Source organism: Aethalodelphis obliquidens, unplaced genomic scaffold (genome assembly GCF_003676395.1).
Source record: "Aethalodelphis obliquidens isolate GAN/ISIS:26980383/991018 unplaced genomic scaffold, ASM367639v1 scaffold3, whole genome shotgun sequence".
Classification (NCBI taxonomy): domain Eukaryota; kingdom Metazoa; phylum Chordata; class Mammalia; order Artiodactyla; family Delphinidae; genus Aethalodelphis; species Aethalodelphis obliquidens.
Genome location: NW_020837947.1, coordinates 8,766,684 through 8,787,148, shown reverse-complemented (window position 1 = coordinate 8,787,148; position 20,465 = coordinate 8,766,684). Strand labels below are relative to the sequence as shown.

Sequence of the window (20,465 nt, the reverse complement as noted above, 5' to 3'; positions counted from 1 at the left end):
GCGTGCGGGCAGCTCCTCCCTTCCGTCTTGGTTTCAGAGTATTTCAGTCTCACGTGTGGCCTGGACAGCAGTCGTTTTTGGAAAGTTTATTTATTTTTGTCCACCGCTTTATGGGATATGTTAGTAAATACTGGGAGCAGGTCGCCAGGTGCCGTCAGAGATGGCTCACCGCAGCTTCTTCCCTCCGCGGTCACCTGTCCCATCACGGACAGGTCGGTCGTTTGACTCGCAAGGTGCAGACGGTCCCTGACTTACCGTGGTTCAACCTGGGGTTTTTCAACTTTATGACGGTGCAAAAGCGATATGCCTTTGGTAGAAACCGTATTTTGAATTTTGAATTTGGATCTTTTCCCAGGCTAGTGACTTGCAGTCCCATCCTCTCTCGTGATGCTGGGCAGCGGCAGCGAGCGGAGCTCCCAGGCAGCCCCGCGATCACGAGGGTCAAAACCCGATACATTTAAAACCACTCTGTACCCGGACACTTTGTTTTTCATTTTCGGTACAGTATTCAGTGAATTACGTGAGCTATTCAACACTTTATTATAAAATAGGCTTTGTGTTAGATGATTTTGCCCAACTGTAGGCTAATGTAGGTGTTCTGAGCATGTTTAAGGTGGGTGAGGCTAAGCTGTGGTGTTCGGAAGGTTAGGTGTATTAAATGCATTTCCAACTTACAATGGGTTTATCCAGATGTAACCCTGTTGTAAGCCAAGGAAGATCTGTAGAGCAAAAGGGTCTAGTATTTCTTTTCTACTGTCTCAAAGAAACATCATCAGAGAACTTTTCCAGCGAAGAAAGGTGACTCCTGGTATTCCCCAGCTTGTCACCAACACTGTAATCTGTGTCATGTGCACAAGAGCTTACAGTGCTGGACCCCTCGTGGTCTCCACGGCCAGCCCTCCTTCCCACCCCTGCCCACTCCATTTTCACTGCAGACTCGTGGGGTTGGGGGGACTTTGCCTTGCTGACGTTTGCTGAGCAAGTTCTGCCTTGAAGAAAAATCTGCTGAGTATCCCAGCTTCGGGGAATTCTGTTTATCACACAGTGAACTGTAAACTGCTTCACCTCATTTGGGGTTTTTACCCTTTATTGTGACTTTCCTCTTTCTTGAGGACGTAGCGGGGAGGGGGGAAAAAGGCTATTTCCCCTCTACCCATCTTAGGCTCTCAGACCAGGCCCTGTAAGTTAGACTGACAAAAAACTGATTGACCAGAGAAAAACACACAGAAGCTTAACAACACCTGCACTGTGTTTACCTGTGGAAGCACAGAGATGAGTAGCTCAAAGGGTTTAGATAACATGTTAACAAAAGAACAATACATTTTTTGGAGAAGTGACAAGAAGACTTGAAGTTTCTAGGACAGCACATTGTGGGCAGGTAATTATATGGGGGAGCTAACGGAAGATAAGGGCCAGTTAGTAAAGTTTGTTATGCAGATTCCCCTGGTGTTGATAATGGTCTAGCGTTGTCACCAGTGGTTCATTTCTGTCCTTCCTGGTGGGGGATGGGTAGACACCTTCACAGATTTATGTCCTGCTTTTAGGCAAGTAGGGGGAAGGGAGAGAGCTTTTCTTCTATCTGCTTCTTCTCCATCGCCTTCAGCTCTACATAATTCTCATGCCAATGTGGCATATCTTGGGGTGCACACTCTGTTATCTTTCAAGGAAAAATAATTCAGTCATGAATTCAGACTCTGACCGAGCCAGAGCATCTTTGCAGGGAAGCAAGGGTCCCACCCTCATGCTGACCGTTTTCCTCTTTCTGATTTCAGAGGTGGTGGCCCAGTGGTGCACGCAGGGAGACCTCCTGGCAGTCGCTGGCATGGAGCGCCCGACCCAGCTCGGTGACCTTCCCAATGGCCCTCTTCTGAAGAGTGCCATGGTCAAGTTCTACAATGTTCGCGGGGAGCACATCTTTACACTGGACACGCTTGTGCAAGTAAGGATGTGTGCCGGACACCCGGCCGTGCCTCTGATGTGTTAGTTTGCACCCACCCTCCGTTAAATGCTCGTGAGCTGATTCTACTCACTGTGATTATCTTTGACAGATTTTAATCTTTTGTTGACCTGAATTAAATTATGGGGTATAGACCAGAAGAAGTAAGGGAAAGAGAAGTTTTTGCCTGTTAACCAAAATACACCCATTTCCATTCCCAGACGAGTGCACAGTGAGTAAGCAGAGCGAGCTGGTGTTTATCATCATTCTGAAGTAAAAATCAGAAACTCGCAGAGAAGTAAATGCTGAATTTCCATTTATTTACTCTGATTTTGTTTGTTATGCCCGTAATGTACTTTTACAGCTAAACTAAATTATTGTTAAACAGTAAGTAAAAAAGCTTAAAGGTGTTTAAGAAAGTGTGCACATGTGGGCCCCTTTCTATTTGTTTTTATCTCCCAGAAAGCTTTAGACCGCCTCATTTCTGGTCTGGATCAGTTATGGTGGAGGCAGAATTCCACTACAGTGGAGTGGCGTGGAGTGGAGTCTGAGAGCGAGTTGATGGTTGATGGGGGTGACAGTAAACTAGGGACTTATGTCCTAACCTTACCCAGCTCATCAGAGAGACAGGTATACCAGATTTGGGGAAATTTGTAATTAGGTGCAGGCATTAATTATTTAAATGTATCTTTTTTTTAATTGTAGTAAAATACACATAACATAAAATTTACTGTCTTAACCATTTTTAAGTGTACTACATTATTTTGTAACCAATCTCCAGAATTTTTTCATCTTTGCAAAACCGAAACTATCTATACCTTCTTGTTTCTATGAATTTGACTGTTCTACGTACCTCATATAAGTGGAACCATACAGTGTGTGTCTTTTTGTGTCTGGCTTACTTCACTTAGCAGAATGTCCTCGAGGTTCATCCACATCGTAGCCTGTGTCAGAATTTCATTCCTTTTTAAGGCTGAATAATATGCCATTGTATGTGTGCACTCCGTCTTGTTTATCCATTCATCCATCAGTGGACGTTTGGTTTCCTTCCAGCTTTTGGCTGTTACGAATAATGCTGCTGTGAACAGGGATATACAAATATCTCTTTGAGTTGCTGCTTTCAGTTCTTTTGGATAAATGCCCAGAAGTCGAATTGCTAGGCTATATGGTAATTCTGTGTCTGACTTTTTGAAGAGCTGCCATACTGTTTCATGGTGGCTGCACCATCTTACGTTCGCCCCAGCAGTGCACAAAGATTCCAGCTTCTCCACGCCCTCGCCAGCACTTGTTATTTTCTGGTTTTTTGATGATAGCCGTCCAGATGGGCATGAGGTGTTACCTCGTGGTGCTTTTGATTTGTACATCCCTGAGGATTAGCTATGTTGAGCATCTTTTCCTGTACTTGTTGGCCGTTTGTATATCTTCCTTGGAAAAATGTCAGTTCAAGACCCTTGCCCATTTCCTAATTGGATTGCTAGTTTTTCTTGTTGCTGAGTTGTCATAGGATTTAAATGTATCTTTTGACAGTGTAATATGTTCTGTGGGCAGATAAGCGTATTTGTTTGTTCGTTTGTTCAAGCACCCAGCAAACATATTTTGAGGGGCTCCTACGCAGCTGGCCCTGAGCTCAGAGCTCTGAGTGCTAGTGCATAGAACGCGATGCAGGAGCCCTTCAAGGTAACAAGCTGAAATCAAGCCCCGGCCAGAGCAGGACAGCGTGGTTTTAAAGTGAGAGTCAACGTTGCCCAGGCCGCCTCTGCAACCCCGAGAGGCAGAAGTGGTACAGGCTGCCTGAAATGAGGAACTGGAGAGATTCATGTAGCAGAGAGACCAAAACTGGAAGGAATTCAGGGAACTGCGAAGGATGGTATAGAAATGGGCAGCCAGGGAACCTTGGTGGGTAGCATCTGCTCTATGACCTGAGACTGGCAAGTAATATAAAGTCGTAATAAGGCATGTTCAGGAAGAAGTGATAAACACAGGATGGGAAGCTGTGCTTGGGTAGGAAATGCAGATTCCTATTTTAGAAGTGAAGTAGTTCTAGGTGATGAGGCGAACCCAGGAAGAGCTCAAGTGGAGCAGAGTTGAGGCCGTTAGCATGAGGCCAAGGTGTGTGGCAAAATAAAGGTAGATATTGGAGTCCCTATGGATTTGGGATTGAAGGAGAGATTACCTTGTTCACACAGTAATTGTTACCTTACTGCCAGGGCATTGCTTAATACCTCTGGCATGTGTTACACTTTTCTGTATATTTGCCTTATTTTCTTAAAGTCAAAGGCCACGGTTTGTTCATTTTTGTGACCTTCACTGTGCTTAGAACGTAGTAGCAGCTTGACGGCCTTAACCATTGCAAAAGTTCTCATCAACTATCCCATGAAATTAACATAGGTCCTGAATTTAAACCATTTGAGGCTCAGGGATAAGAGAGGGGCTTGGCTCACCTTCCTTTGGAGAAAGCTATTCACACAGTGTCTCAGCATTTTAATAAATTGTTGACTCTTTTTTCATTTGAGGGTCTGTTTCAGCCGTTGGAAAAATCGCCTCAATAATATAAAGTTAAATAACGATGCTATTAAAAACCAAGTACAGTACTGACTATATGTAGCACCAACTTAACTGTCGTCTGTAATGATTCTAGAATCACATGTCTGTACTGTGCCATTCAAGTTGTCCAAAGGCAGGAACGTTTTTATAGCAGGAAGGAAGTTAGGCAATTTATTGGGCTGTTTATAAAAAGAACTAAATGCAGTTTAGATCGGGTAACTTATTTCCAAGTTAATGAGATTGTAGGTTATCGCGTACAAAGCCGTTGCCCAGCACAAACTTGCGGCAGCCTCATTTTAAAACTGATTCTCCTGAGTTACTCACAACAGCAATGCCTGTGGCTGAAGCTCCCAGAAGGAAATACACTGTAATTTATTTTCTTTTCCTTCCTGGCATAATTTAAAAGTCTAGAGTTGATCACACTAGGTGCTGTCTGTAACCATCTACATGTAATTGCATATCTGATCCTTTGACCACAGACTTTGAGAGTTAGCACCACTGACTGAAGTTCACAGGCTTCGGTAATTCAGGTCTGTGTGTTTTTTATTTGGTTGGATGGTTGGGTTTTTTGGGTGGGTTGGTTGGTTTGTGTGTGTGTTTTAGCTTTATGAACTTTTTTTGCAATAAAGGCAAGTTGGTGGAGTTGCCTTATATTCTGTAAGGTTCAGGTGTTGATGTAAGATATTTGGGTAAAAAATTAAAAGAGGAAGATGGTAGGTGTGGGAACCGAAAAATCAAGTGACGGAGCGCATTTACGGTCATAGACCCCCAGGCTCTTGAAGGAGAATTCTTTAGCAAAACTATTTTTGCCTTTTTTTAATGGAGAATTAATTGTACCTGTTCTCTCAAAGCTGCTACAGGTGTGTTTTTCCCATTGTTTGCTGTAAGTAGCTGAGAAAGTCCCTTCTGGGCTGTCTGCTTATAAAATACAAGAACGGCATGTTATTTCAAAACGGAGATTTGGGCGACTGAATCCTGAGCTAGCTTTTATTACTGCAGCTTAGTTGGTGGCCAGATCATTGTAACTTAATATTCAAAATTGTCCATGGCTCCAGCCAACACAGTTTTACGGTGAACAGTCACCACCTTGGTCTATTTAAAAGTGAACTTTGCTGGAAGGCTTTCCTCCTGTGTACTCGCCTGTACAAACATTAAACACCCGCTTCTACCAGGGGCTGTGAAACATTTGAAGTGCATTTCCTCTAAGACAGAGATCCCCACCTTCTTCCTAGGGGAGCTCAGAAAGGAGGGAAAGCGATTGGGAGACAGGAGACGCCTCTGACATTCCCGGGTTCTCACTCCTCGTCCCGGGGCTCCATCAGCCAGCAGCTGCGTACCTGGATGGCCTCTTTTTCTCTCTCTTGGGCCAGTGTAGCTGGTTTGACCCTTTTGTTGTCTCTTGACTCTAATCCTGCTTCAAAAGCTTATCTTTAACATGGAAAGGACACCCCGCTTTTTATTCCCTTTTAAATTTTTCGAGGACTCCGCGCAGCGCACTGCTGCACACAGAAACGGTGGTGTGGTGAGCAGGCTTTCAGGTCCGGCCACAAGCGTCACCAATTCACTCATCTCAGGCTCTGCTGAAACTTCCTGCACGGAAGCTTTCTCTGCTCCCCTGTCTGAAACGATCCCGTTGCTCTGCCTCTAGCCCCTTATCCTACCGTTGTTACCGCGTAGCATTCTTCACTATCTGACACCATCGGGTAGTCCGTCCCTGTCACAGAGCCTGAGGCACTTCTCTCTCCCTGTCCCCCCTCAGAGCGTCAGCTCCGTGAAGGCAGGGAGCTTCTTTTATTCCATGTCAATCCCCAAACGCCCAGCATGTGTCTGGCCCACTGCACACATTTGACAGGGATTTACTGACTGACCGATTGACAGCTCAGGAGGCGAGTACGTGATTGGACGGATGCATGGCACGGATCGTGTAGCAGCAGGAGATGAGGTCGCGAGGTATTTAGCGTCTCTTCACGTGCCATAAGGGGTTGAAACAGGCCGTTAACCTTCCATGATGCTGTGGCAGCGGAAGTAGGGTGAGCAGACTAACCTGCTTTCCTCGTAAGTAGCTGGCGTCTGACACAGAGAGAGGGACAGCCTGACTGTCCATTGGCCGCTCCTCTCGTACCTCTCCGGCCCAGGGACACCTGGCATCAGGCCAGCAGACTCACCAAAGCACCAGGTTCCCGCCACACGGATACTCCCCGAAATGCAGCTCGTCGTCTTGCCCTTTTGCCTTAGATTTACGTGCCGAATACCTACACAAATTAAGTTCTAGACATCGGTTCTAAAAATAGTCATTTTGTGCAATTTGAGAAAGCGATGAAGTCCACACATTTACAGCTGAGTTTCTCCCTAGCAGACGGCAGCTGTTCAAAAACAAAAACATTCATCTGCGGGAGTCACGTCTGTGTGCACCCTCGCGTGTTCCCAGGTTCGCTGGAAGAGAATGTTTGCCACCGTTCTCTTCCGCTGCAGCTAATCCTGTGGGTGGGATGTGCCTGGGGAAGATGAGCTTGGGCGCGCTCTACCGGGGGCAGTCAGCAGGGGATTCCTGTTCTACCTGCAGCGGCGGGTCCCAGGGGCCGGGGCCACTGAATCAGGACGCCCCTACCCTGTGTCTGCGGGCACGTGTGTTTACCACCGCCTTGATTCCTGTCCTTTCTGAGAAAACGGCACGCTTGTACTGAGGGCTTTGCAGGCTGGAGCGCCAGTAAACAGCACAGGAAGATGAGCACCGGCAGGAAATGAGACTTGTAAAAAGTAAGATGACATGTAAACAACTGTAAGAGTATAAGCAAGGTATAAAGGGATTTTGTTGTGTGTGTTAATTTTCTTATGTATTTATTTCCAGTTTTATTAAGATGTATTTGATATGGACACTTTGTAAGTTTGAGGTCTACGACGTCTGGATTTGCTATACGTATGTATGGCAGTATGATTACTGCCGTGAAGTTAGCTCTCAGCTCCCTCATGTCACATAATTACCATTTCTTTTCTGTGGTGAGAACATATAAGGTCTTCTCTCTTAGTAACTTCTAGGTATTTGTACAGTATTGTTAACTGTACTCACCATGCTGTGCGTGGACCCCAGGTAGTAGGACTTCCTACGGGCTTACAGGACTTATAGGGATCCTGAGAGGTCATGGCCCTACTTACTGGCCTCAGACTCAATGGTAACTATGACAGTCAATTTCCCCATGTCAGTGATACCTCAGCATCTTCAGACAGGAGTATCAGCTTTCACTAGTTGTAAATTTTTCCTTACTTTTCTAATACAGCTTTAAGATGTATTATGGCAAAGGCACCAGTATTTATTTTGCCACTTTATTATCTTACGTGGGGCATATGCTGTAAAAATAAATTCAATGAGTGTGATTTCCCCCTTTGCTGAAATAAATAAATCATCACTGACTTGGGCAAGTAAGTGAATGCTGTACTGTACTGTACTGTACTATAAATTCCTAGTGGTAGTGGTCTTGTCCTGCTCTTAGAAAAGGGGGTTTCCTGGTCACCAGGCTCCAGATAACAGGTCCTTTGAGACCCTGCAGGCATCACTTCTCCAGGCCAAATTATTCCAATTCTTTTTTCCCGGGTCTAGTTTTCAGTCCTTGCACTCCTCCTTGCTGAGAATTCTCAGTTTTCCTCATTTCGCGATGCCGGGTGTGGAGGGCACGGCCCTTCCTCCACCTTCTGCTGCTTCGCGCTCACCCGGCAGCGCCGCGTGGCTGGGTTACCGCCGAGCGTGGGCCCATGTGACCAGGGGGCTCTTTTCTGCCACAATGAGTTATTCTGGTCATTGTTCCCTCGTGGTTTATGCAGCTCGTTTCTCCTCTTATCTGTTGCCTTTTCTACACATCCGTTGTTGGGTCTGTTTCTGAGTAAAATAGCCTTGACCAAGCGGATTAAGGGGAGAACTGTGGGGAGAATTGGGGTTCGTGACTGTATTTGTGGTTGACAGAGAGGCAACACGTTGTAGTAAGATGAGCATAAGCAGCGGGGTTGGGGGATGGGTGAGAATGTGCTCTCCTGCTGATCAGCTGTGAGTTACGGAGCTCTCTTAGTCTCAGTTTCCACATATGTTAACTGGGAATAATGATGCCTGTGTGGCAGAGTTGAGAGGATTAAATGAGATAATACGGGTGCTCATTAAGATACCTTAATGTGCAACTGGAATGTAGTTAGTTTTTACGACCTGATTGTTAATTTTTGTTAAGATGGGTAGTGATTATACCTGTAATTATAACAGATAGGATTTTTATCTGTTTATAGACTTGAAAGTCTATAAAGTGGTTTAAATTCCTTTTTACAAAGCTATAGCATACTTATCATAACGATAATCTTATAGAAGACCCTCCCAAAACATGTAATCAGCTGTTAACACAGAGGTAATTACTATGAAAAGCAAACCAGGAGGAGGGAGGGGAAGAGAGGATGAATATATGTGTTCTTGCATTGTGACCACTGGGACATCAGGTAGATGGATTCAAAACTCATGGAAAATTGGAAGAAAGAAGTGTCTGGTATTTTTGCAGCCAGTTCCAACCGAGTCAGATTGTGCTAATTGGAAGCGGTTCTTCATGATTTGAGCTGTAGGTTGTAAGTATTATCTTCGGAGACTTGGGGGTTGGCAGGGCGGTTTGCAGCTTTAAGATCAAGCATGATTATGCTACCAATAGAGCTTTGTCCTAAACTGCGCTTACGGAGGGTCGGTCATACTGAAGAAACTGTCTTCGTATATTTTTTATGTGTCGTCTGCCGTGTCTTCGGCAGTGATTATGTCTTGCTCTAACCTAACAGTTTCCTCTGTGGGGGTCTACCCTCTGTGAGGGATCCTTTTATAAGGAGGCCCTTCTTGGAAGTACTCTGAAGCCCCCAGACTGAGCTCCAGGCCCTGTGACCCTCCTCCAGGGGACTGCGGCTGTGGTCCTACCCTGCGGCTGCGCGGCCTCGCCATGATGGAAATGAAGTTATCTTCAGTCTTGCATTTTTGTTTTGAATTCGAAGCCAGGATTAGCTGACCCTGGAGGCTATTTTAAGCAAGTGTCTTCATGTGTTTCTTTTATCTTGATGCCTGTCACTAAAGTGTTGTGAAACTTCTCTTCCTGTTTCCTATAAAAGATCTGGTATCCCCACTTCTGATCTTGACTTCATTAAATTGGAACTCCACCTGTCTGGACCAGAGTGAGCGAATCCTCTCGCTGCTTCTCCGTCGCGACCCTCCGCCTCTTCCTGGGCTGACCTTTCCTAGATGGCGCCCCTGAGCTTCGGATTCTTTTTCCCAGTGCAGCCAGTTTCTAACTTGCATATTTGGATTCCAGCCTGCCTCTTCAAAGCCAATAATGGCCACAAACCCCTAGACCAGCTGCCACAGGAACTGTGTCCCTCTCTCTCCCCTTTCCTGCCCCATCGGCTCAAGGATGGCTGAGAATAACAGTGATTGAGTATCTGTGGGTTATCACCTGTGATGAGTCCCAGAAGCACTCTGATTTCTTTCATCTCTTTTAATCCTCACAGCCCCCTTTTGACTCATGAGAAAGTACGAGACTTGTATTATTCCCTGGGTCATGAGCTTGTGACTCAAATCCAATGTTGATCTGACTCTGAAATGTTCCTTATAGGGACAAAAGGGAAGGGCCATCTGGTCTACCTCTCCAAGCCTTGGAAACTACCCCTGTTACTTGAGGATCCAGGTAGCCAGAGCCTCAGTAAGGAATACGGGTTACTGTGTACCGCAGGCTGTTTGCATCTCCTGGCAGAGATGTCATTATATGGAGCTAGGTTAGGTTTTATGTCACCAAATTAAATGAGATAATACATGTAAAAGAACTTGGTAACACCATTCCGGTGCTTTGTGCTCTGGCCTGGGGATCTAACTACTTTTCAATGAAAATACCGACTTTTTTTTTCCTTAATTAATTAATTTTATTTTTGGCTGCGTTGGATCTTCGTTGCTGTGCGCGGGCTTTCTCTAGTTGCGGCGAGCGGGGGCTGCTCTTTGTTGCGGTGCGCGGGCTTCTCATTGCGGTGGCTTCTCTTGTTGCGGAGCACGGGCTCTGGGTGCGCGGGCTCAGTAGTTGTGGCGCACGGGCTTAGTTGCTCCACGGCATGTGGAATCTTCCCGGATCAGGGCTCAAACCCGTGTGCCCTGCATTGGCAGGTGGATTCTTAACCACTGCACCACCAGGGAAAGCCTGAAAATGCCGACTTTTTATAATGTAGGATTTAACATCCTCGACTGTGCTTTTTAAAACCAACGTTCTAAAAATCTGTTAGATCATTTTATTTTGCTCGACACAGAGAGCGTGATCTTTCTTTGCTTTTCACAAGAGCAGAAGCTTACACACAGTCTCCCTTCCCTTCCCGGCAGCGCCCCATCATCTCCATCTGCTGGGGACACCGGGACTCTCGGCTGCTGATGGCGTCAGGACCGGCCCTGTACGTGGTGCGTGTGGAGCACCGGGTGTCCAGCCTGCAGCTGCTGTGCCAGCAGGCCATTGCCAGCGCCCTGCGAGAGGACAAGGACGTCAGCAAGCTGACCCTGCCCCCCCGCCTTTGCTCCTACCTCTCCACTGCCTTCATCCCCACCATCAAGGTAAAGCCTTCCCCCTGCTCCTTCTTCACCCTGCTGGCTGCCTGCCTGCCCCGGAAGGACCGCCGGGAGGAGGGCGGAGTCAGGGAGATGGGCGAGAGGCCCAGAGCAGGACCACAGAAGTGGTGCGGCTCCCCAGAGTTCTGCCGTGGTCCTCCCTGTGTGCTGTCTGTCCCTAGTGTTAGTGTCCATGGGGGACTCGCCTTGTGTGATGGACGTGAGCTTTCTTGTGGTAAAGGCAGTATTCCGAGCCTGACTGCTGTAGCCTCCCGACAGTCAGTCCGTCCGTTCAGTCCTGACTTGCGGGCAGATGCTGCCATTGTTCCCACGTGAGACAGCGGGAAACGTGTTCCTAGAAGTCAGGTAACTCGCTCCATCGATAGTTACGAAAATGGTCGGGGTTGAGCCCAGTTCAGTCCTAGGGCCTGCCTTCCTCACTACTGTGCTGAGGAAGCTGACCGCTGCCAGCACTCACTGTCAGCTGTCCTTTATACGGGTTGTAACCCAGCTAGTCTGTTCTCAGTGGGAGTGTGTGGAACATAGCTGCCAGTTGCTGTTCAAGGGTGGGTTTCCTCCTTAGCCTCTGGCCCTCTGCACCTTAGGTTCTTTTCTGTATTCTCTTTTTTTGTTTTTTATCTTTGCTTCTAAGTATCAGATTGGCTTGTTGGTTACTTTTTTTCTAAAACGTCAGAGTTTTAGAACCTGTTATGATGTTTTTTTTCTAGTTGGTTTACAATCTTGGTTTTGCAATAGTGATTCTCCACCCTGGCTGCACGTTGGAATCACCTGGGGGAGTTTTTAGAAAATGCACATGCCCAGGCTTATCCCCTGGAGATTCCAGTTTCATTGTCTGAGGTGGGATCCTGGCTTAGGTATTTTTTAAAAGCCCCCAGGAGATTCTTTTTTTATTCTTTGGTCATACCGTGCGGCTTGTGGGATCTCGGTTCCCTGACCAGGGGTTGAACCCGGGCCCCAGCAGTGAAAGCGCCGAGTCCTAACCGCTGGCATTCTGACACACACCCAGCGCTGCGAGTCCCTGTTTCACGGCACATAGTTAACCCTTCCTGAGCTGCAGCCAGTGCAGAGTATCAGTGGTGCCCACACTTGCTTCCTTCTGTGTCCTGCCTCCAGCCCCCAATTCCAGACCCCAGCAACATGCGAGACTTCGTCAGCTACCCGTCGACCGGCAGCGAGCGTCTGCACTGCACCATGAAGCGCACAGAGGACGACCCCGAGGTGGGCGGCCCCTGCTACACGCTCTACCTGGAGCACCTGGGCGGGCTCGTGCCCATCCTTAAGGGGAGGCGCATCAGCAAGTTGCGGCCCGAGTTCGTCATCATGGACCCGCGGACAGATGGCAGATCAGGTGGGGCCCCCTCCCCCGGAGGCACTGAAGCCCTGTCGGGTGTGGTTGTGGAATAGCCTTCCTGGCGAACTGTGCGGAGGGGGAGCCTGTGGATGAAACGTGAGCCTGTCTGGGCTGGCGAGGAGCATCCCTGAAGCTGCTCCGTTTCCAAAATCCCGTTAAAGTTAATGACTCTCTTAATGTACTTTCTGATGGGTTTTTAACAGCGTTTTGTACGGCTTCAGTGTGGCCGGGTCTGTAGAGGCAGCGCGGGCTCCAGTCGGGGCAAGCTGGCATAGGCCTTCTGGGAATGGCGACTTCCTCTGTCGGTTACTCATCAGGTGTTCACTGAGGACCTTCGTGTGCTGGTGGAGGCCATCGGAAAGTAGTAGTGAGGTGCTGTCTCCGCCCCCCAGAGGGAACGATAGAACTGGAGTTGTCAGACCTTCAGCCTGCCCCCCAGCCTCCCGCTAGCACCTTGCTTCTGCTCCTCTCTAATCCACCGTTAACTGCTTTGTAGCCGACCTCCAAGGAAAACTGCTTGTTCACCCATAGAGATTTTGGCATGGTGAACCACCCCTGCCTTCCAGAAACCCTCCTAGACTGGTCTTCATGACTCGGTGGTGTGTCCAGGTGCTCTCTGCGTACTTCTCTCTGGGAGCCTCGAGGGAAGGAACCGTGATCTTTTTGTTGGTACCGTGTGTGCTAGCCCGGGGCCCCCACCTGGTGACTGGCATGGCCTGCGTGTCCCCGCCAGCAGGACCTGCTGGCCCGAAGGTGCTGCCGCCTCCCTGTGGAGTCTTGCCCGTCACCGTGTCCCTCAGGGCCCGCGGTGGTTGTCACGCCAGGGCTCCGTCTGGCCCCCGAATCCCGGGGACCTGTGGGGAGGGAACTGAGTCATCGTGGTACCCCCAGGGCCTGGCACGCACCTGACCTTGAAACGACACGAGCTGAATTGGGTTTGTTTCCATTAGTTCATCTTTATTCTCTCCACTTCCCGTCTCCCATTCATGCTCTTGCCCATTAAGCTGGGCTCTGCCCCTCGTTATGTCCCCAAAGCCACAGGTCGTGGGACGACCAGAGTCATCCTCCTGTCACAGTGCAGTGGGCTTTCTCAGCCTCCTTGCCCTTCTAGTGTTTTATATAGTCAATCCACCTCTGTCTGCTTTTCTTTATTCACTCAGCATCTGTGGCAACATTCTGCTACAGTGTTACTGTATAAAATTGAAAGCAGTACAGCTGTACTTACCTTAGTCAGTTTTGTCTTCAGGAGCAGGGAGAGCAAGTAGAAGGAGTGGAGGCTGGTGAGGAGGCAGGTGGAGGCAGGAAGGCAAAGTGAGGAGAACAGGCGAGCAGTGGACGTGAACTTGGAAGGAAAATGCGTTTCAGGGGATGGGAAAGAAGAGAGCTGTTGACGATGAGCGTGGCCGACGAGGGGACGTGTGAAGAAGGGCTGAGTGGCACACGCGTCCCGGCTTCTCACGGGCGCTCTTGCCTCCCAGGTTCCTCCCGGGCACGTGACTTCATAGAGCCTATGCTCAGGTGACATCTTGAGGGGAACTTGAGTCAGAGCTTGCCTCTGTTCCCCGGGTGCATGGATTCCCTGCTGAAGAACAGGACAGAAGCCGGGGGGTGGGGGGACGAGATGTTTTATTTTTGTAGTTAAAAGAAGTTAAAAGTTGTAAAGCAAAGTGATTCAATAAGGTGTGTTTGGTGCCTACTTTGTACACGGTCCTTGAATCTCCTGCAGCTGTGAAGCAACGCCAGGGTGTCTCTGCTTTCAAGGAGTTTATAATTCCTTTTGGACGGCAAGACAACATTCGAAAAGTTCATTTAAAAAGTCAAGATTTAAATACCTTGAGACAAAAATAGAAGATGTATCACAGGCAGAATATGACTAATTACCAGCTGAATGGTGAACGTAAACGGGTGCAGAGGAGGAAAAGCTCCCTGACCAGGAGAAGCCAGGAATTGCTCATCGTGAGAAGCGGATTAACTCTTCCAAACCTGCACATCGTTGTTTCTCACGTGTGGTCCATGGGCCGCCTCCCTGTAAGTCACCTGGAATACTTACTTAAATAGAGATTCCTGGGCTTTTGCCCCTTAGGTTAACTCAGCAGGTCTGGAGGGAAGCGTAGAACTCTGCAGATTAATGGGTGTGCAGGTGATTGTTATGTTCTAAAGTTTGTGATCCACTGTTGTAGATGTTCTCCAAGCAACTTAACAGATGTTCCTCAAAATTACCACTGTATGTTTTTATAATAGATAACATGAATCCCAATAATTTTTTTAGCAGAAATCCACCAGTTGTCAAAGGATTCTCAAAAGGAATCCTTAGAGCTTGCGATGGACTGAATTGTGTGCCCCAAATTCACATGTTCAAGCCCTAACCCAGGGTTACTGTATTTTGGAGACAGGGCTTTTAGGAGGTAATTAACGCTGTCATAACGGTGGGCTCCTAATCCGATAGGATTGATAGCGTTCTAAGAAAATGAGGAGGGAGAGCGCTCTCTCTCCCCTCCCCCCTCTCCCCCCCTCTCTCTCCCCTCCCCCCTCTCCCTCTCCCCCTCCCCCTCCCTCTCTCTCTCTCTCTCCGTCTCTCTCTGTCTGTCTCTCTCACGTGCTCTCTATCTTGCGTGCTCTCTTGCTCTTTCTCGCGCTCTCGCTCTCTCATGCGCTCTCTCGCGCATGTGCTCTCTCTCTGTCTCTCTCTGTCTCTCTCTCTCTGTCTCTCTCTCGTGTGCGCGCGCACTAACCCCCCCCACATGTGCACACACCAAGGAGAGGCCACGGGAGCACAGAGTGAGAAGGTGTGGGTCTGCAAGCCAAGGACACGGCCGTGCTGGCCCCCGACCTTGGGACTTCTCAGCCAACATTACCACACAAGCCAGTTCCCCTCCTCTCGCTCCCTTTTCCTGTACGTGTGTGGAGAACCCTGACTAATACAGACTGTAGTACTGAGAAGTGGGGTGCTGCTGGAACAGATACCCGAAGATGTGGAAGCAGCTTTGGCGCTGGGTCCTGGGTAGAGGCTGGAGGAGTTCTGAGGGACACCTTGGAAATATGGAAGTTAGGGCGATCTCTGGTGACGTCTCGGGCAGAGTGAGGAGCATGTTATTGGAAACTGGAGGAAAGTGACTCTTGTTATAAAGCGGCAGGGAACGTGGCTGAAGTGTGTTCTGGTGTTTTGTGGAAGATAAAACTTGCAAGCCAGTGAAACTGGACATTTACCCCAGGAGATTTCTGAGTGGTTTGGAAGGAGTGGCTTGGTTCGTCGGGACTGCTTAGAATAAAACGAGAAAGGGGAGGACGAATTGAAGAAGGAATTGTTAAGTACAAAGGAACCAGAACTTGAAGATTTGGAAAATTCTCAGCCTTTCCACACAGGACGAGGTGAAGGCAGGCTGTTGGACATCTTGGATTTGCCGGGATGGGATGAGAGAGCTGTTTGTAGGAACGTACTCTGTTCTTCAAGAGGGAGAATGACCCCAGCGGCAATTCAGAGGTCAGCAGGGCCACTGCCGCGGTTTCAACAGGCAAGACGGCCTCAGCCCAGAGCCTTGAACCCCAGCCCAGAGTACCACGGAGGCGACACAGAGTATTGAACCAAAGGGGATTATTCTTGAGCCTTAAGGTCTAATGGAATTCCCCTTACGAGGTTTTGGACTTGCGTAGGACCCATCGCCCTTTCTTTCCTTTTTCTCCTCCCTTTTGGAGCAGGAATCCCTCCCCTGTGCCTGTCCCACAGCTGTGTTTTGGATGCACATAACATGTCTGCTTTCACTGGTTCACATCCGGAAAGGAATTTTGCCTCAGTGTGAATTGTACCTTGAGTTTCACCCACATCTGATTTAGATGATATTTACGTGAGACTTTGGGCTTTAGATGAGAGTGTTGATGCTGGTATGAAGTAATAAGACTTTGGGGACTGTTGGGATGGGAGGAGTGTATTTTGCATGGGAGCTTGCCATGAATTTGAGCGGGGGCAGCAGGGGTGGAATGCTGTGGACTCTGGAGTTCGGGCTCTTAGGGGTAATTAAGGTTGAACGAGGCTGTTGTAAGCCTGGGGTCCTGATCCAGTAAGACTGGTGGCCTTGTAAGACGAAGGGAAAGAAGAGATCTCTCTCTCTCTCTCTCTCTCTCTCTCTCTCTCTCTCTCTCTCTCTCCCTCCCCCCCCCCCCCCCTCCCTCCCTCTCTCCCTCTCTCCCTCTCTCCCTCTCTCCCTCTCTCCCTCTCTCCCTCTCTCCCTCTCTCCCTCTCCCACACACACACACATGCACGCACTGAGGAAAGTCCTTGTGAAGACACGGTGCAGAGGGGACCATCGGCAAGAAAGGAAGAGAGCTCTCACCAGAACCTGACCTTGCAGGCACCTTTATCTTGGACTTCCAGCCTCCCAAACTGAGAAAATAAATTTCTGTTGTTTAAGCCCATGTCCGGTGTTTTTGCCACAAGCCTCTTGCCGTAGACACCTTTGCTGTGAAAAATAAAATAACTGATTGACACTTTGGTTTGACAGTTTGGTTTTGGCTGGTTGAAATGCACTAGCATTTCTCCCAGTTAGCGACGTTACTGATGGCTTTATTGGGCTAACAGATGACGATGATTTGCCCTGAGAGTTGGTTTCCTATTTTGAAACACACTACGTTGGAGGAGAAGGAAGCCGAGGGCCTCAAAGGTGCAGAGCTGAACCCATGTTTCTCGTAGAACTTCGGAACATCTATCAGCGGACGTGGGACCGTATGCCAAGAACACGAACAACAGTGTAGGGGCACTCCCAGCGCGACACAAAGCTCAGCCACAAACACGCAGCCTAGTGTTTGGAAACCGCTGTCTCTCTCTTTTTTTTTGGCCGCACCATGCAGCATGCGGGATCTTAGTTCCCCTACCAAGGATCGAACCTGTGCCCCCTGCAGTGGAATGGTGGATTCTTAACCACTGGACTGCCAGGGAAGTCCCAACGTATCTCTGTTAATGAAGGAAGAAATTTGGCAAGAAAAAAAAAGTGCAGTGTCAAATGAGGAGGCAAATAAACAAGCAAAAAAAAAAAAACTTATGAACAAAAGACCCGGAAGACAAGTGCTTAGGTACAACCTACAAAATCAGTTATTTGCACAGTGTTGCCATGAATCAATACACACCTTAAATGCATTCACATATTTTGTATTTCACAATAAAGTCCTTATAATTTTGTTACTCACTTCTCATGTTTTATTATGTCCTTTCTGATGTTCCCCTTTCATGTTTCATTATTATGGCGAAGTTACACGCTAGGGAGACAGCTAATACACTAGTTACGAATGTTTGTGCCCCCATCCAAGAAAGCATTCAGGTGTTGAAATTCTGACGCCCAGTGAGATGGTATACACCCAGGAGGTGGGGCCTTGGGGGGGGTGATTAGGTCATGAGGGCAGAGCCTTTATAATCATGAGATTAGTGCCTTATAAAAGAGCCTGCAGGAGGATCCCTGGCCCCTTCTGCCACGTGAGGACACGGTGAGAGGTCAGCAATCTACAGTCCCGAAAGGGGCGTGACCAGAACCCGGCCATGTTGGTACCCTGACCTTGGACTTCCAGCCTCTAAAACTGCAAGACAGTAATTTCTGTTGTTTGTAAGGCACGCAGTGTGTGGTATTTTGTTAGAGCAGCCCGAACAGACTAAGACTTCAGTGAAGGAAACGAGCAAACTGTATGGTATATAGCAGTGGTTAACAAGTGTAGGTCAGCGTTGAGTTGTGTTACTGAACTTCCTCAGGTCTGTGGACTGGCTCTGTGCTCATGAACACGCGAAAGTGTTCTGTGAGGTCACACGCCTGTTTGAATCATGGCCAAACTTCCTTTGATCCAGGAATAATTTGCGACGAATTATAAATGAAGTAGTAGAAAGCACTGCTCGGGGCGTGGTGGAACTCAGATGCACAGCACTCTGGCTCGCTGGGTGCCGGAGCTGTGCCTCCTGATTCAGGCGGCAGCTTAAGGGGGTGAGGTAGTGACGGGCTGGGCGTCAGCAGCCTCCCTGCCGAGTTGTTCTGCTTTGCCTCCTGTGGCCTCCAAGAGGCCCCTGTTCACAGATGTCATCTCCACATGCTCAGAAACTTGGCGCTGAGTTTGGATTAACAGACTCATCCTTTCCAGTATAAACAGCCCTTTTGAACGATCTGATCACTCACGTTCTATAAGTTAGTTCACGTGCCTTTTTCTATTACCTGGCAAGGCTCTCGGAGCCTGGAGGGATGAGGCTTTGTCAGCAAAGTGATTCTGAAGCACGGGGTACTTCCAGTGAGGGCAGAGCTGGGTTTCGGGGGGTTTTGGGGGGTGAGGGGGTGAGGAAGGCAGCAAAGGAGAGGGGATTTGGGGAGGATGTTTAATGTGAACTTCATCTACTCTGCGGTTTGGTGACAGCCTGCTCTGTGCACATCATCTTCTGCCTGATGGCCAGCTGGCCCCCATACAGGCACCTCAGCGGAGCCCACAGCTACCGCCGAATGTTCTACTGCATGGGTCTCATTCCAGCCATTGCTCGAAGCAAGCCAGCAGCTCCTGCAGGTGGAAAAGCCAAGGCCCACCGGCAACCTTGTGGCACTTCCAAGACCACCTGGCATCCAGACGTAAACTTCTGGGAGTCCCTGGAACAGACCTGACATGGGTCTTAGTCCAGAGCAGGCCTGGAACCAACTGGGGTCTTCCTAGGTCCCAGGCCAGCAGCAGGCCCTCAGGGGAGTCACTGAGTCAGCAAGTCAGCAAGTCAGCAAGTCAGCTTGGCGTGGGTTCCGGGGCCGCCGCAAGCCTGTGTGGCTCCAGGTGGCTGCCTGGTGTGTCATGAGGCGCAACAGCACAGCCGTTTGGGCTCCAGCCTTCCACACAGTAAACAGGGCCAGACTGTTTTGTACATTCCAGAGGCGTTAAAATTCATGCCCATTTTGATAGCAGTAGAAGTGCCTACTTTTGCTTAGGAAATGTAAGAGCATAAAAAGGTAGATGGAAAACAATGTCCTGCTCCTTTCTGTTTCAACCTCTAGACTTAAACTGATGGCCTGTCAGAGTCAGTCTGTCCTCTGGTTTCTAGTAATGACCATTGTTAGGGTCTAATTGACATTACTCCCCTAAATTTTGCTGGTTGGTGTCTTACCAGATGAAATCTATGGAAACAGCCTGATTTCCACGATGATTGACAGCTGCAACTGCTCAGACTCCAGTGACATTGAACTGAGTGATGACTGGGCTGCCAAGAAGTCTCCCAAAATCTCCCGAGCTAGCAAATCACCCAAACTCCCAAGGTAATTTCGGTCTTTAGGGGTGCGCTCCCTTTTTTTGTGTCTCCGAAGGTGTGTCTGTTGTGTCTGCAGCAGAATCCCACTGAAACCAGCAGCTGAAGAGCACAGCCAGAGGGCGTCGTCGCCTTTCATCTGGAAGATCTGCCCGCAGTAATCACAGCTTCCTTCATCCTTGCCTTTGGGATAGAAAAAGACATCCAGTAGCAAGTCTGCTAAACCCGCAGAAATTCCAGGGGTGGTTAGCACTGACGATGGGTGGCATGGGGTGGCCATAGCCAGGGAGCTTGTTTTACCTTCCAGTTTGAGAAAAGTAAGAAAAATGTTTTTACGGTGTATGTAATGTGTTAAAGAAAGTGCAGAATTACATGCCTATAATTCTGTAATAGGGAAAAAATAGTGAACTAAAAAAAATTAGATCCTAAAGTTTGTCCTAAGCAGTGGCAGAAAGCTGAGAGGAGGTGGAAGGGGCTATGGTGTTGTAGATAAGAAACCCCACATGCCCCATCCTGGCTCCCTGACCTGGACACCACTTTCCTTATCTATGGAAGTTAAAGGGTGGACCAGATCTTCACTAAGATCCCTCTGTGATGCTGTGCAAAACCAAGGTATAATTCACATACAGATAGAGTCCCGCCCGATCTTAAACACATAAGCACGGTGTAGTTGATAAACCAGTGTATTCACCACCCAGCTGAAGATGAGATTTCCGTCACCCTGGAGGGTTCCCTGGGCCCTTCCTGTTCGATACCTGCACCATTCTGACTTCTATTGCCGTAGGTT

The 20,465-nt window shown here is 48.5% G+C and overlaps 1 protein-coding gene across 8 annotated transcripts in view; it reads left to right on the top strand.

Moving 5' to 3' along the window:
• The window catches only part of TULP4 (TUB like protein 4), a 224,290-nt gene that overhangs the window by 187,668 nt on the left and 16,157 nt on the right, over positions 1–20,465 (top strand). For all 8 annotated transcript variants that reach the window (XM_027082407.1, XM_027082412.1, XM_027082358.1 and 5 more), the window contains 4 exons: positions 1,773–1,939; positions 10,845–11,069; positions 12,198–12,432; positions 19,544–19,688. In XM_027082407.1, the coding sequence (XP_026938208.1) occupies positions 1,773–1,939; positions 10,845–11,069; positions 12,198–12,432; positions 19,544–19,688 (772 nt within the window). The remainder of the gene's footprint in view (positions 1–1,772; positions 1,940–10,844; positions 11,070–12,197; positions 12,433–19,543; positions 19,689–20,465) is intronic.